General features: G+C 53.0%; 3 protein-coding genes across 3 annotated transcripts; 1 reads left to right on the forward strand and 2 right to left on the reverse strand.

Annotated features, from left to right (window-relative positions):
• Positions 1 to 1,966: 1,966 nt before the first annotated feature.
• Positions 1,967 to 3,568, forward strand: T069G_06632 (histidine phosphatase superfamily (branch 2) domain-containing protein; the record flags this gene model as incomplete). The annotated part of the gene is made up of 1 exon (XM_056173842.1): positions 1,967 to 3,568. The coding sequence occupies one exon, from the start codon at positions 1,967 to 1,969 to the stop codon at positions 3,566 to 3,568; it is 1,602 nt and encodes a 533-aa protein (XP_056027421.1).
• A 991-nt stretch (positions 3,569 to 4,559) lies between these two features.
• On the reverse strand, positions 4,560 to 6,917 carry T069G_06633 (RNA recognition motif domain-containing protein; the record flags this gene model as incomplete). Its single annotated transcript, XM_056173843.1, has 1 exon — positions 4,560 to 6,917. The coding sequence occupies one exon, from the start codon at positions 6,915 to 6,917 to the stop codon at positions 4,560 to 4,562; it is 2,358 nt and encodes a 785-aa protein (XP_056027422.1).
• Positions 6,918 to 12,174: 5,257 nt separating this feature from the next.
• On the reverse strand, positions 12,175 to 13,528 carry T069G_06634 (arginase family domain-containing protein; the record flags this gene model as incomplete). Its single annotated transcript, XM_056173844.1, has 4 exons — positions 12,175 to 12,758; positions 12,817 to 13,146; positions 13,210 to 13,336; positions 13,397 to 13,528. 4 exons carry the CDS (start codon positions 13,526 to 13,528, stop codon positions 12,175 to 12,177), a joined length of 1,173 nt encoding a protein of 390 aa, XP_056027423.1.
• Between the last annotated feature and the right edge of the window lie 398 nt (positions 13,529 to 13,926).

A 13,926-nucleotide genomic window follows, 5' to 3' on the forward strand; every position in this document is an offset into this window, starting at 1 on the left:
ACCGAACCGCTGGATCTCGAGTCCTTTGCGTGATTGGCCGCCGCCGTTTAGCTGGCCAGCTAGAGCTTACCTGTCGCCTCCAGATCTGAACAAGGCAGCTGGGCTCAGATCTCATTTGGTTTCTTGCGTCGACAGGATTTGGATGGGATTCCAATGAGCTAAGCCCGCAGCAAGGAGCCGCGCCACGACCAAAGGGCTGGCCGTCGATCCCCTTTGCAAATGTCAGGTATTCGTCATCGACAACAGTCATCCATCATCATCATCCGGATCCCTTGCGGCGAAACGAAACAAAACAAAAACCAACATCAAATCAAGTCGCACAGGGAGAGAGATCCCTGGCATCTGCTGCGGAGAAGCGAAGCCCCCCAGCCTCCAAGTTTCGTTCCGCAGACGAAAACGAACAGAGAAACAAAAACAGACAGGGGCCACCTGGGCTCTTCTGGACCTCGTTCAACCAGCATGCAATTCGAGGGACCCCCATAATTGATTTTTCATCCTTCTCATGTGACAACGGAATTCAAAGAGCGGAAAAAGGCCTCGACGGCGCGCTTAGCGATTCGATCCGGGCCCCGGTTTTCCCCATTCCATCACATTATATTCTCCATGGACCTCCGGACTTCCGCAGGCTGAGAGACCAAAGAGGCCAGCTGAGCGAGATATTTAGAGTGGTTTAGAGAGAATCAAAGGGGAAAAGTGAGGGGAAAGAAGGAAAGCATCGAGGCCAATTCCGTGCATACCTAAGGCTTGATGACCTCATCAACCCCGGAGAAGCTGCTTACGTGTGTCTCAGGTTCGGCCGTTGCCGACTATTGTATTGTCTGTTCCTAATTATAGGTGACCACAGGCCGCTAAATGAACTCGAGGCGGCGTATAAGCTTATGCTCCTGGGCTTGTAGTAGAGATTCCATCTAGCCAATTGCTCTCTTCAGGGTCCGCGGATATTCCCATCTGGGCATATGCTGATGCATTGCGTGGGCCCGCTTGTGCCTGGAATATCCGATAGATTCCATCCATGCAATGCGCTCAATGCCCATTGAAGCAAGAGGCCTGCAGCTACTGTACGAGTTTGTATCGCGAGTCCCAATTGGGCGGCCATGCACAAGATATCCATGTGATTGAATTCAACACTACGTACTCAATTGCCATTTCACGGATACAGTAGCCGCAGATGTAGATGTAAGAGAATTTAGGTTATTGATTGAGAGAGATTATTCGCTGGCAAGGTGTCAATCTCATACAAGAGTGATAACTATTTGCATAACTATCTGTCTATACATGCGCTGCTAATACTGGTCCGGAGCACTCGGTATCGCCACTGACCATGCTCCTGTCCCTACCCATTCGAGGCATAAGAGGCACAATAAGCTCGCAAATTTCCGCATGCACCTTGCCATTCCTCAAACCCAAACAGCCTTGCCATTGTCAGCTCCATGGTATGTAATAATGTCAATATGTATAAGCAACTCTGTTTCTCCTCTTTCCACTATCCTCGAGTCATGTCACCATCACCAAGTAATACTATAGTGCAAAACATACTCCCTCACAAACCACCCGTAATCCTTTCATCAAATACATCCACGCAAAGCAAGCAAAATATGCCACCAAAAAGCCTCTCTCGTCCCATCTCCAACATTCAACATTGTGACCAACAAGAAAAGAACTAAAAATGCAGCTCTTGTCCAAGCCTCGGCAAAACGCCGCGCGCCCAATCGGGCCACTCTGCCAGGCATCGTTTTAGATCAGCTCCCGCTTAGTGGCCAATCCCTTTACATCAACTACACATCACCATTTGAACCACCACCCAAGAAAAGAATTCAGCCTCAACCCACCTCAACCCTCAATTCCAACCTCTTACCTTCTTTACCAACTTACAATCGTATAGCCTCGCCGCTGGCATCCAATGCGGACATCCCTCCTCCTCCTCCCTCCTTAAACCCAATCTCTCTCCACCCGTAATCCGCTCACCATGACGACGCTCCAGCCGCGCCCGCCCTACTCAGACGCCGAGCTTGCCCAGCTCTACCCGCGCCAGCTTCACCTCCAACAAGTCCAGATCCTCCTCCGCCACGGCGAACGAACCCCCATCAACGCCCGCTTCGGCAACGCCGGCCTGCCCGCCTTCTGGCCCTACTGCAGCGCCGTGCGCCGCCTCCGCGCCGCCGTCCTAGGCCCCTCCGGCCCCGGCGCCGAGTCCGTGTCCGCTGCGGACGGCACCTTCTCCGAGATCCAGTGGCGCCGCCGCCTCGAGACTTTCGATAACAACGATGCCGCTATCCCGGCTTCAGGTCCAAAGGGCGAGCTTGATTCTCTATGTGATCTGGGCATGCTGACGGACCGCGGGCGGGAGACGACGTACGCCCTCGGCACGAGACTGAGGAAGCTCTACGTCGACCACCTGGGTTTCTTGCCCGCCAGCATCAAGGACGCCGACTTCCTCTACCTCCGCACGACCCCGATCCCGCGCGCCCTTGAGTCCATGCAGCAGGCCTTCTTCGGGCTCTACCCGCCTCACACCCGCGCGCCCGACTTCCCGCCCCTGACCATCGTCTCGCGCAACCCGGCCGACGAGACCCTCTTCCCCAACGACAGCAACTGCCGCCGCTTCGCCTTCCTGTCACGAGCCTTTGCCCAGCGCGCCGCCGACCGCTGGAATGACACCGAGGAGATGGCCTACGTCAACAAGAAGCTGGCGAAATGGATGCCCGCCGACAGCCCGCGCATCGCCGTCGACTCCCGCCCACGCCTCATCGGCATCATGGACACCGTCAGTTCGACCATGGCCCACGGCCCAGCCACACGCCTCCCCAAGGAGTTCTACGACCCCAAAGCCCGGAGCATCATGGAGACGATTGCCGTCGAGGAGTGGTTCGCGGGTTACAAGGAGAGCCAGGAGTACCGCGCCCTGGGCATCGGCTCCCTCATGGGGGACGTCGTCGCCCGCATGGTTTCCACCGCCGAGCGCAACGTGCCGCCCCCCGACGCTGAGTTTGTTCAAACACCCGGCCAGCACGGAGCTGCCTCTTCTACTATCGACGGCCTGAGGAGCAAGAATAAGAAGAACAACGGGGATGATGATGATGGCTTCCGCTTCGGCCTCAGCGGCTGCCACGACACCACCCTCGCCGGCATCCTCGCCAGCCTAGGCGCCTTCGGCAACGACGCCTGGCCCCCCTTCACAAGCCACATCGCCATCGAGCTTTTCCGCTCCAACTTCGACAACGACACCTCCTCCTCCTCCAACAAACCATCTACATCCCTCCTCTCCTCCCTCTGGCCCTCCTCCTCCAAACCAACCCCCATAGGCCGCAAGCCCACTGAATCCCTCACTCCGCGCGAAAAGGAGTCTCTGCAGGGCTACTTCGTGCGCCTGCGCTACAACGACGCTCCCGTCGTGATCCCCGGCTGCAAGACCCCCGGCAACCACCTCGACGGCGATGAGTCCTTTTGCACGCTCGCCGCGTTCAAGGCCATCGTCGACAAGTTTACGCCGAGGGACTGGAAGAGCCAGTGTCATACGAATGTTAAGGCGCCTGCGTTTCCCGAGAAGGAGGAGCCTGCTGGGTACTGAAGAGGCTTTTTGGTATTTAGTTTGGTGAGATTAGTTAGTTTGATCTCGTAGTAGGTAGTTGTAGATGTGAGTTGTAACTGTTTCGAGCGGGTCGAGGAGAATCAAGACCCCCAACCTCTCTCCGCGAGGCTTTAAGAGAGAGAGAGAGAGAGAGAGAGAGAGAGGCCCTTGGAACCAGAAGCATCATCTGTAATATGCCAAAATGTAGGAGAAACCATGGCGAATGGCGTTATAACGATATATGATATTTGTCATCTAGGCGACTACTCTATATGTGTAGAACAATTTTAGACAAACGTCTTAAAAGCACAAGACAAAGCCATCATATTTACCAGCAGCAAAACATCATCACCAGATACTCATACTCATGGTCTTATTCAATTGTATTAGTCGATACCCGACCCGCCGCAAAACTCCATAACGACATACATGCAGATGTTTCTCATCCTCCTCCCGACCTACAAATTACCAACCTCGGCCAGCCCCCAGCCGTCATCACCAAGGGCCTGGCCACTCCCCCTCCCGTCTTGGTTTCCCATCTTTTATATTCAGGAACTCGCCTTTCCGAGCCCTCCTATCATTTCTCACTCCATTTCATGCTTCCTACTGGACAAGCCATTGTTCGTCAAACGGCTCGCTTGGATATTGCATATCTTTCGCTTAGCCAAGTGCTAATCTTGCAGTTTCCTTCTTCTCAACGCTTCTGGGGATCATTTCAGGGGAATTGGAAAATAGTAAAAAGAAAAAAGGAACAAAAAAGAAAAAATAAAAGGGTTTGAACATGGTACACCGAAGGAAGTAATTATGGAAATATTGATAAAAAGAAAAAAATGAAGAGGGGGAATGAGGAATCCATAAACAAGATTAAGGACAAGGCGGAAAGACTCCAAAGCAATTATAACAAATTAGGTAAACCCTTCCCCCTAACCCCACTCTGTTCATATGCGTGAGAAGTCCAGCAAGGGACTACTATATTGTCCTTGGCCCAAACTTAATTGGCCACTTCCTCTTCCACCCAGCCATTTAGGCCTCCCTGGATAGCCAGGCCATAGCCAGAGGCTCCCATTCCACCAAAGCTGGCTTGGTAGTGGTGGCCACGCCTCTCGCCCGTGCTGCCGTTGCTCTCTGAGGGGCTGATGCCTCCATTCTCGAACCCGGGGGCCAAGACTGGAAGACTAACAGCGCGACTGTGCTGGCCACGTCCGTTGCCGGGGGCAAGCAGGCCGCCAATGGTGGGGGCATTTGACATGGAGCCGTTCATGGAGTAGCCGTTGGAGATGCTAGCTGACTGACCGTGTCCACCGATGGGGCCCTGCTGGGGAACATCCATTGACAGATCATTTGACTGGGCAGTGTTAAACAGAATGTTCTGCTGCACAGACATCTGCTGCTGCTGTTGCTGTTGCTGCTGAGCTTGTTGCTGCATGTGGTTCAGGTACATTGTCAGCGGGTTGCTGTTAGCGTTGAACATGGCTGCCGCCGGCTGTGGCGTGTTCCCGTTTGAAGGCGAGTTGCTGTTCTGTGAGCCATTGGGAGGTGGCGATGAGACACCATCGCCGCGGGGAGATGAGCTCTGCTGGACCTGGCGAGGGGGGTTGCCGCATCGATCCTTTCCAAAGTTGACTTTGAACTTCTTGTACTCCTCCTTGCCGCGGATGGCCTCGATGGCCTTGATGGCGTTGGCAATGTTGGTAAAGTTGACAAAGGCGCAGCTCTTCTCGCGAAGGGCGTTGACCAGCTCAATCTCACCATACTCAGTGAAGTCCTGGCGCAATCGTTCCTCTGTCCAGGTCTCGTCCAGGTTGCCAATGTAGACGTTGCGCGAAGCACCACCACTCACAGCGAGAGCAATGGCGGGCGGGAGGGCACCAGAGTGCTTGCCCCAGCCAATCTTGAGTCTGCGGTTGTGAATCATCAAACCCTGCAAGTTGCTGAGGGCATAGAATGACGCAGCAGCTGTGGGGTCGATAAAGGTCACAAAGCAGATGTGCTTGTCGGGAATGTAGCGGATGTGGTGCAGGAGACCACCTCGAACCACGTTGCAAATCTCCTCAATCGTAGTCTCCGGGTGGATGTTACCCAGGTAGATAGTTCGGTTGCCCAGGTTGTTCATGCCGCCCGCGCTCGTGGCAACGGCAGCGGCAGCCACCGACTGCTGTGCGAGAGCGTTGGAGATGAGGTCTCGATCGGCGCCAGTAAGCATGTGTGCGTATCCAGGGGCGATGCCCAGGTACTGAGCTGCGTTTTGCTGCTGCGTCTTGGAGACGTAGGCGCATCTGTCCTTGCCGTAGTACACGCGGCGAGGGGCTTGCCACTTGGCCTCCTGAGGCAACTGGGTGACGGCCTTGATCGCGTTCGCAATGGACAGGTAGTGGATGAAGGCAATGCTCTTCTCGCGGACAATCTTGATGGTGTCAATGGCACCAAACTTGCCGAGATCCTCGCGCAACTCCTCATCGGAAACCTCCTCGGGAAGGTTGCCCAAGTAGACATTTCGGGAGGCACCAGACTGCTGGACGGCAAGCGCCACAGATGTTGGGACCTGAGACGGCTTGCCCCAGCCAACCTTGATATCCTGGCCCTTGATGCACAGTTTCTTCAAAATGGCATCTGAGTGGAAGTGGGTGGCGGAGCTGGCATCGAGGAAGGAGATGAAGGCGCAGTTCTTATCGGGGAGCAGGCGGACGGACTCGATTTGACCACTTCGGACGTGACCCAGGATCTCCTCAGCGCTGGTGTCGGGAGGGATATTGCCGAGGTAGACGGTTCGGCTGGTTCCCGTCACGACGCCGGCGCCCATGGAAACGGGAGAGCCAGGCTGCATAGAGCTCTGCATGTTGAAACCAGTGGGCGACTGGGGAGGGAAGAACTGAGGCGCTCCATAGGTTGAGGGGGAAACCAGAGCCTGGTAAGACTGAGGAGACATGCTGGGCTGCACGGGGCTCGAGATGCCGCCGTTGTGCTGCTGAGCATTGGCCTGCTGATGCTGAGTCTGCTGGAAGCCAGACAGTCCCTGGAACTGAGGGCTGCCAAAGGCGGCCGGGCTTCCAGGTTGAAAGGGGCTGCCCAGGAGCAGCTGCGACGGGAGCAGAGGCGTGAATTGCATGTCAAAAGCCGTTCCCGGGGTCATGTCATGGCCATTGGGCTGATTCTGGTTCATGTTCTGGGTGTTGAGCGTGGGAATGTTGGCGCGACGAGGGTGGCGGTCAGCGAAGCCCGAGATGTTGGAGGTGAAGGCTCCATGCGAGAAGCCAGTATCGCTGTTGGAGGGCTTGGAGGCATGGCCGAAACGCGCGCCATTGGCACCGGTTGGCGCTCCCTGGCCAGCATTTCCATTAAGCTCCTGCATCCCGAGAAGGTGAGGGGGGACGAGAGAGTCCCGCCCAGCGTGACCGAGAACAGCCGTTTTGAGAGATTTCGACGTGCCTGGGAAAGGCACGAAAGGGTTATGCTGGTGGAGGTTCGAGCAGCCGGTTGTTCACGGGAGCCCAATACAAGAATTGCTGACGAAGATGTAACTCTTTTATGCAGAAACAAGGTAAAAATAGCAATGCGTCTTCTTCGAGGTAAGTCACGAGGTCCACCACAGATCAAACCGCTGTACCACAGGAAAAAAGGGGGTCGATGAATGGATGGAGGTTATATGTATGGAGAGTGACTTTTGTTTTTGATTTCGAATCCAAGCAGATTATGAACTGGAAGCAATCGAAGGTTGAATATTCAAGAATCGCAAATATTAAAACGGCAATATGCAAGCTCCTAGAGACATGAAAACGAGGCGAACTGGCGGCGTACGAGTAAGCAAGCAGTCGCTGCGACAAGACGGATGCGATTGAGTGAATAAAGCCGCCACGGGGAGTATATCGAAGAGTGTCGGTGAGCGAGGGTAGCAAAGCTAACAAGAACGAATAGACAAGGTCGCAGGGTCCTCGGGATGCGAAGAAGCGGATTAGTCGAGCAATAATATTAGTAAGAATATGGGCAGAACGAAGGTCGCGTCGCAGCAAGACAAGATTCGATCCAATATCCAATATCGACGGCGGACAGGACCCAATTGGCTTTCCAAGACTGCGATTGACAACCTAGACCGTTGGCTCGGGACAGTCCAGTCGATCCAGCTGGGGAAACGACGCGGTGGATGTTGAACAGTCTAGGGCCTGGCGCAACTAAATTGTAGGAGCAAGATCGGTAGGACCGGGGGGGTGAAGGGGAGGGAGAAGAAGAATAGGAAGAGGAGTAAAGGTAAGAGGCAGAAAAGAGAAGAGGAGCAACGATGGAGCAAATGAAGGCAAAGAGTAATAAGAATAAGGGATGAAGAAAATAACGGGCCACCGGCGAGGCGTGCTCAGCGGCAGTTTTTTCTGGAGCAGAGCGCCAACGCGAGCAAGGGGCCGGAAGGAGAGAAAGATAAACTAGAACCCTGAAAGGCTAGGAGAGAAGGAAGAAAAAGAGGGCCAGCAATGGGAGCTCGTACAAGTACAGGAACGGAACAGAAGTAGGAGGCGGAGGAGGGAAAAGAGAGCGGACAGCGACCTGGACCAGACAGGAGAGGAGAGGAGAGGAAGCGAAAAGAGAGCGACGAACAGAGGCCAGGGGGTGGTTTAGTCGCTTCTGTTGGTGTGGCCGAGGGTTGGAGTACTGGTACCTGGCACGACGGGGGGCGTAGTGCGAGGGGAGGTAGCGTGTACGGGGGAGCATCGTGGCGAGTGCGGTTGGGGGAGAGCAAGAGAGGTACCAGCACCTGGGAGTTTTGTCGGGGCGAGCACCACCATCTGTACCGGTACGAGATGCTACGAACTTGGCACTACCAGAACCTTACTAACCTACCCGTTCAGGTGGCAGGAGGCGTGCAGACTGGGCTGGGCTGGAAGCAGAGAGCAGGAGAGCAGGAGACAAGCACAAGCACAAGCATTGATGTACCAACTTGAGGATGCTACAAGCATTTGCCGATACGGCGCCGTACCTCTTGCGTACCGCAATGACCACCTGTACTCCGTCTACAGCACACAATCTGCTCCATGGCGAGGGTATCGGCGGTACCTGCCGATGCCCGCGCTGGCTCTGTACTGTACCAGTACCTGTACCCGTACACGCTGCTGCAGCGCAGACGCGGTGGTACCTGGACCTGGGCCAGAACCTTTATTGAGATGGACAGTTGCCCAAACGGGACGGGGATGGAATTGGCTGCGGTGGTAGTTTAATGACCCGGCGCAGGGGTTGCATCTGCTGGACCCAGCGCTACTGGAGAGGGACTGGCGCGCGGTTTAGGGGTTGCAGTGGCGTGCAGTGCCTGAGCGACAGGGGGGCACGCTGGAGCCCTTTGGGGGGAGAACAACTTCGATGGTGCTGCCGAGAGCGGCCAGCTTTGTATCTTTGCATAGTGAAACAGCTGTGGCGGTACCGTGCAATTCAGCCAGCGTTTCTTTTCCTTTTAGCGTGGTGGGGCACGGGAATGTGGCCTCTTCTTTTTTTTCCTTTTCTTTGCTTTTTCCCCCTCTTGACTGCTTGTCGTTCGTCGTCGAATATTGAAGACATTTGGGGGCACACTTGGTCTAATACGAACATGGTGGTACCTTGTCTTGTACACGTACACGTATGTCCATTGCGAAATGCAGGTACAGTTACGGACAAGACGATTGAAGGGCCACAGATAGGAACAGATGAGATGCGCCCAGAGAATTAATGGAACTGGGCGTCTTTGATGGGGATTGGCTCGAGTACCCGTACAGTACTCATACTACCTGTAATCGTACGTACGAGCACAAAGTACTGCAAGTATATAAGCCGGATGCGGCGTCCACTCTGGGTTAGCAGTGCTGCAGCGACAGGTACAGGTACAAGGCTCGGAGTCTCCATCCACTGCTGTCAGACGGGTCGAGTGAACCATTGGAGGAGTGCCCTGTGGGAATCGAATACAGCGTGGCATGAATGGGCTCCAATTCAAATTACAGGAAGCACGCTCATGTGTTGACCTGCATGGTGCAAACTCTAATGGGCTCGTAAAAGACATCAAGATGATTGATGGGTTAGACAACGCACCAAAAGACATGTGGCCAACCTGAGGCTGAGGTACGTAGCCCCAAAAAAGTTACGGGGTATGAGTACACGAGAGCAAGAAAAGGAGTGACAGGTGTACAAACGGTACCTGCTGGTACTCGCACCATGTTGGCGATCCAGATCCATCATCGCAAGTCTATGGGGAGCTATTATTAAAAAGAGGCACCAGACTGGGCCCCAGCTAATTACATTACATTGGACTTGCTTGCTCAAGAGAGATGGATGGATGTAGACACTATTTTCAAACCGAGTCAATGTGAGGGTGAGGTGAAGAGAAGGTAGCAGCGATAACAAGAATGGTCTCCCATCCCATGTCATGCAATGCCTTGCCATGCCATGTTGCCGGAGTGGTGAATCACCTTTCAAAGGAACGGCCGCCGCCTCCTTACTCGGGCACAGATCCCTATTCCAGCTGGGGGACACAAGACGGGCCTCACACATTCAAAGGAACCCCCAATGCTACATTACATTACCTTCTTTTAAAAGGAGAGTCACCGGCAGACCTTGGCAACAGGCAGCTGCAAAATTTCCCTCCCGCGTGCGTATTCGTGCAGAAATAATAGTAATAAAGTAATAAATAATAATGAAATGCTAATTATAATAATCACCGGTCAAATCTGCTGCTGCATGTGCTTTTTGGGCTTCTTCTCCTGGCCAACCGCCCAATTCAATTCTCACCGCCACGCATCTTGTCTCTCTCACCTGCAGCCATGGCCGTCTTCTTGCTCCATCTTTGACCGCGTTCTAGCGAATTCCATCCATAATTTCGCCGCCCTCATGCAGGACACCCCCCCTCATTGTCATCTTATTCATCCCGTTCACTAACAGGTACTAATTGACCCCCCGTAAACGCCTTGTTCGCGTATTTCGCTGTGGCTAGAATCTAGTGCCCTGGCGGTAGGCTCTTCAGTCTTAGTATGGCCTTTGGCGCATTCCGAGCTCGTCAAGGCAACCCTGGAAAAGCACACCGAAGCTACAGGTTGGTACTAGGTGACACGACCAGTGGCGGCAGAGTTGAGCACAGGGTTGATCCCGTATCAATTCGATGCCCGTGTCGTGTGTTGCTTCATTTCCTGTGCAGCTGATGATGGTGCTACTACTAGTATGAGTAGCCCTTTCTTTTTCTTCACATGTCCTTTTGGAGAAATGAGGGCCACCGATTGCAATTGCAATCATGAACAGGGGCCCGAGCCAACAGCGCCATTGTGAGCAGTTGAACGGAAGCGGATGGCCCATCATCACGACACTACGTACGGAGCCACCGCCTGTCATCGCCCGTTAATACAACTACAAGCAAGTGAACACACTGTACTGAACAGACAGCCCGCGGAGCCCCGAACAGGCCTCTGAGCCGTGGGTGAAACCAGAACCCCAAAAGTCGAAACTGCACGACGGCTAGATCGGAAAAGGCGTCTGTGGCTATGGCATTCTGATACCGCTGCTTGCTTACAGCATAACGGAGCACCCAATATTACCTGCATCCTGTCTTTTGAAAGTCTCGGAGAAATTAGCTGGGGCCCTTCCTTTCGTAGCACACAATCACTGAGAACAATGGGGGTGGCCTGAGAAAAAGCAATTGGAACCGTATTGCCGTATAAGCATGTGGCGATTCTGCAATCAAAACATCAAATCGATTCATTTTGCACGCAGCGCTTTAGCCGCTTCGAGCGGTAGCTACAGCTAAAACTCCGCATTGGAGCAGTGGCCGTCTGCTGGTACCTTGCATAGCCGCTCCAACGCCAACAATGCGACGACAAGATTTGATGGGTTGATGGGCATCCATACTTTTTTGATTTGATGAGAGGGTTTTTGTGGCGATGCCATGTGGGATGGAGCAAGGCCTGCAGTTCTGCATGGATATCTGCATTAATCTGCATTGACGCGGGCTTGCTGTTTGATACTATATTTATACTAATTATAACTGCATCAACTTATTATCCGGATGCATGTGCATGTAACAAGCCTGAACCTCATGCATGCAGTTATGGCGACGCCAATTTCTAGACTACAAGTCATGCATGATACAGGTAGGGTAAAGTATATGTAGCTACTGATTGGGGTGTAAATACACGTGCCCAACAGGTATCAATATCTTTGTTTTGTGGCGGTTTCGGTGATTGAGTCGTCAGCGGTCTATTCGCTGAATTCGAAACATTCACTCCTTGCGTCAGGTATCATCTGCATTCAGACACTTACTAGCTGGCAACATTGGCAGTTAGTTTCAAACAAAGCATAATTTACCCAGAGTTAACCATGAACAATAACGTGCTACCATTGCATTCATTCATCTAATAACAAGTACCGTTTATACGATTTGTGCGAATTGCCTTGGTAACAAACAGAAATGAGAATCAACAAGATCTCTTATATCCTATGACGTTTACATACATGTACCTCGCAATCAAACACTACCAGTATCATCAAGAGACAGAAACAAAATATTATATCATTCAATCATAAATCATGCAGCAATTGTCCCTCCAAACCCAATACCAACATCCAGCCTCCAACCTCCATACATTTCCAATCTCACTCCAACTAAGCCCATCTCAAAGCTCATCCTTCCCCCCAACATCCTTCACCCTTCCCATCTCCCCCATCCCCCTCTTCACAATCGAGCTCAACATCTCATATACCGCCTGCGCCGCCGCCAAAGCCGTCTCCTCGCCCTGCCCCTGATACGCCGGCGCAACCTCCACCACATCCGCCCCCACGATATTCAGCCCCTCGATGCCCCTCAGGATCCGAATCAGCTCCCTCGTCGTCCATCCGCCCGGCTCCGGCGTCCCCGTCCCCGGAGCAAAAGCCGGGTCCAAGACGTCAATATCGAGAGATAGATACACCGGATCCTCCGTGCCCAGCGTCTTCATGATACCGTCGACGATGCCCTTGGTGCCCACTTCGTCGATATCATCCGCAGAGAACCGGATCCAATTCTGCGCCGTGTCGTCCTCGTTGTCGAAGTTCGTGACGCCACTAAGCCTTGAACGTAAACCAGCATGCACAGACTGCTCGTTCGTAGCATTAGACAAGAGGCCTTCCTGGTTGGCCATCCAGAACATAGACCCGTGGTTAAAGTGAGTCGCCCCCCAATACGACGGATACGCAGCCGGATCCCAAGTATCAAGATGTGCTATTTGAAACCACCGTGATTAGCATCTCTCAAACGCTCCCAGAACGGCAAAACCCACCATCAAAGTGAAGCACCCTCACAGGCCGCCCATAAATCCCCTTCAACGCCCTTAAAGCAGGCAGCGCAAGACTATGATCCCCTCCCAACGTAATAATCTTCGGCCTCGAACTCAGCGCCGACACAGTCCCCCTCCCACCTAGCTCCTTAAACGCCTGCGTCATCTGCTCCCTCGCAATGTTATTGTCAAACGGCGTAATGGGGATATCGCCGCAATCCACAATCTTAGCCCAGTTCTGGTACGGGTTGATGTTGGCGCGAGGGTTGAAGCCTCGAAAGGCAGTTTGTCGGGATGAAGCCTGGCGGATGGCTCTGGGGCCGAAACGCGCGCCTTGGAGAACGTCAGTCTATGTTCATGTTTGACTTTTGTTTTTGGATGAAGAATCATGTTTACCTGGACGGTAGCTCAAGGCTGTGTCGAATGGCGCTCCGACAATGGCAATATCGAATTTCTCAGCGGGATTCGTTAGACACTTGACATAGTCCAGGTGCGCAAACGAACCAAACCCAGTAAATGACCACTAAAAGGCTCAAAAGTCAGTATTCCATCTTTTCTTACCAAAGATATGAAAGGAGCTCACATCGGTTCCCCATTTCGCCTCCAGCTCGGCCAGCTCCTCCTTGGTCCATTCCCTCTCGTCATGCTTCTCATGGCTGCACCCCGCGGATAAACTTCCCCAGAAGAGCCAGCTGAGAAACACAGCCGTCTTCATATTGACTTACTGTGTATGCGCTTGTCTCTCCCAGTTGAAATAAACAAATCCTCGATTTATCAGCTAAAGCAAAAATAATGATGATAAAAAGTAAACTCGAAGACTAGAAAACAGTAAGCTCCAACCCAATATATATCTCCCCAAAAACTCCCCTCTTCCACACAAAACCGGCGCCACCAGCTAGTCTAGCACATAAAAACACCATCACAAATCATACAGAAGCAGCTACTACATAACCTAGTATGTATGTCTAAGTCAAGTCAATCTCTAATCCAGATTTTCTCCCCCCATTCAAAAAAGCCGCATCCATTGGTCGTTGGATTTAAAGCAAGCAAGCAACGGTGGAGAACCCCCTCCTTCGGATTACATGCAAATTGAGCCCGAACTGCCCTTTCGGG

This window comes from Trichoderma breve, chromosome 4 (genome assembly GCF_028502605.1).
Source record: "Trichoderma breve strain T069 chromosome 4, whole genome shotgun sequence".
Taxonomy (NCBI): domain Eukaryota; kingdom Fungi; phylum Ascomycota; class Sordariomycetes; order Hypocreales; family Hypocreaceae; genus Trichoderma; species Trichoderma breve.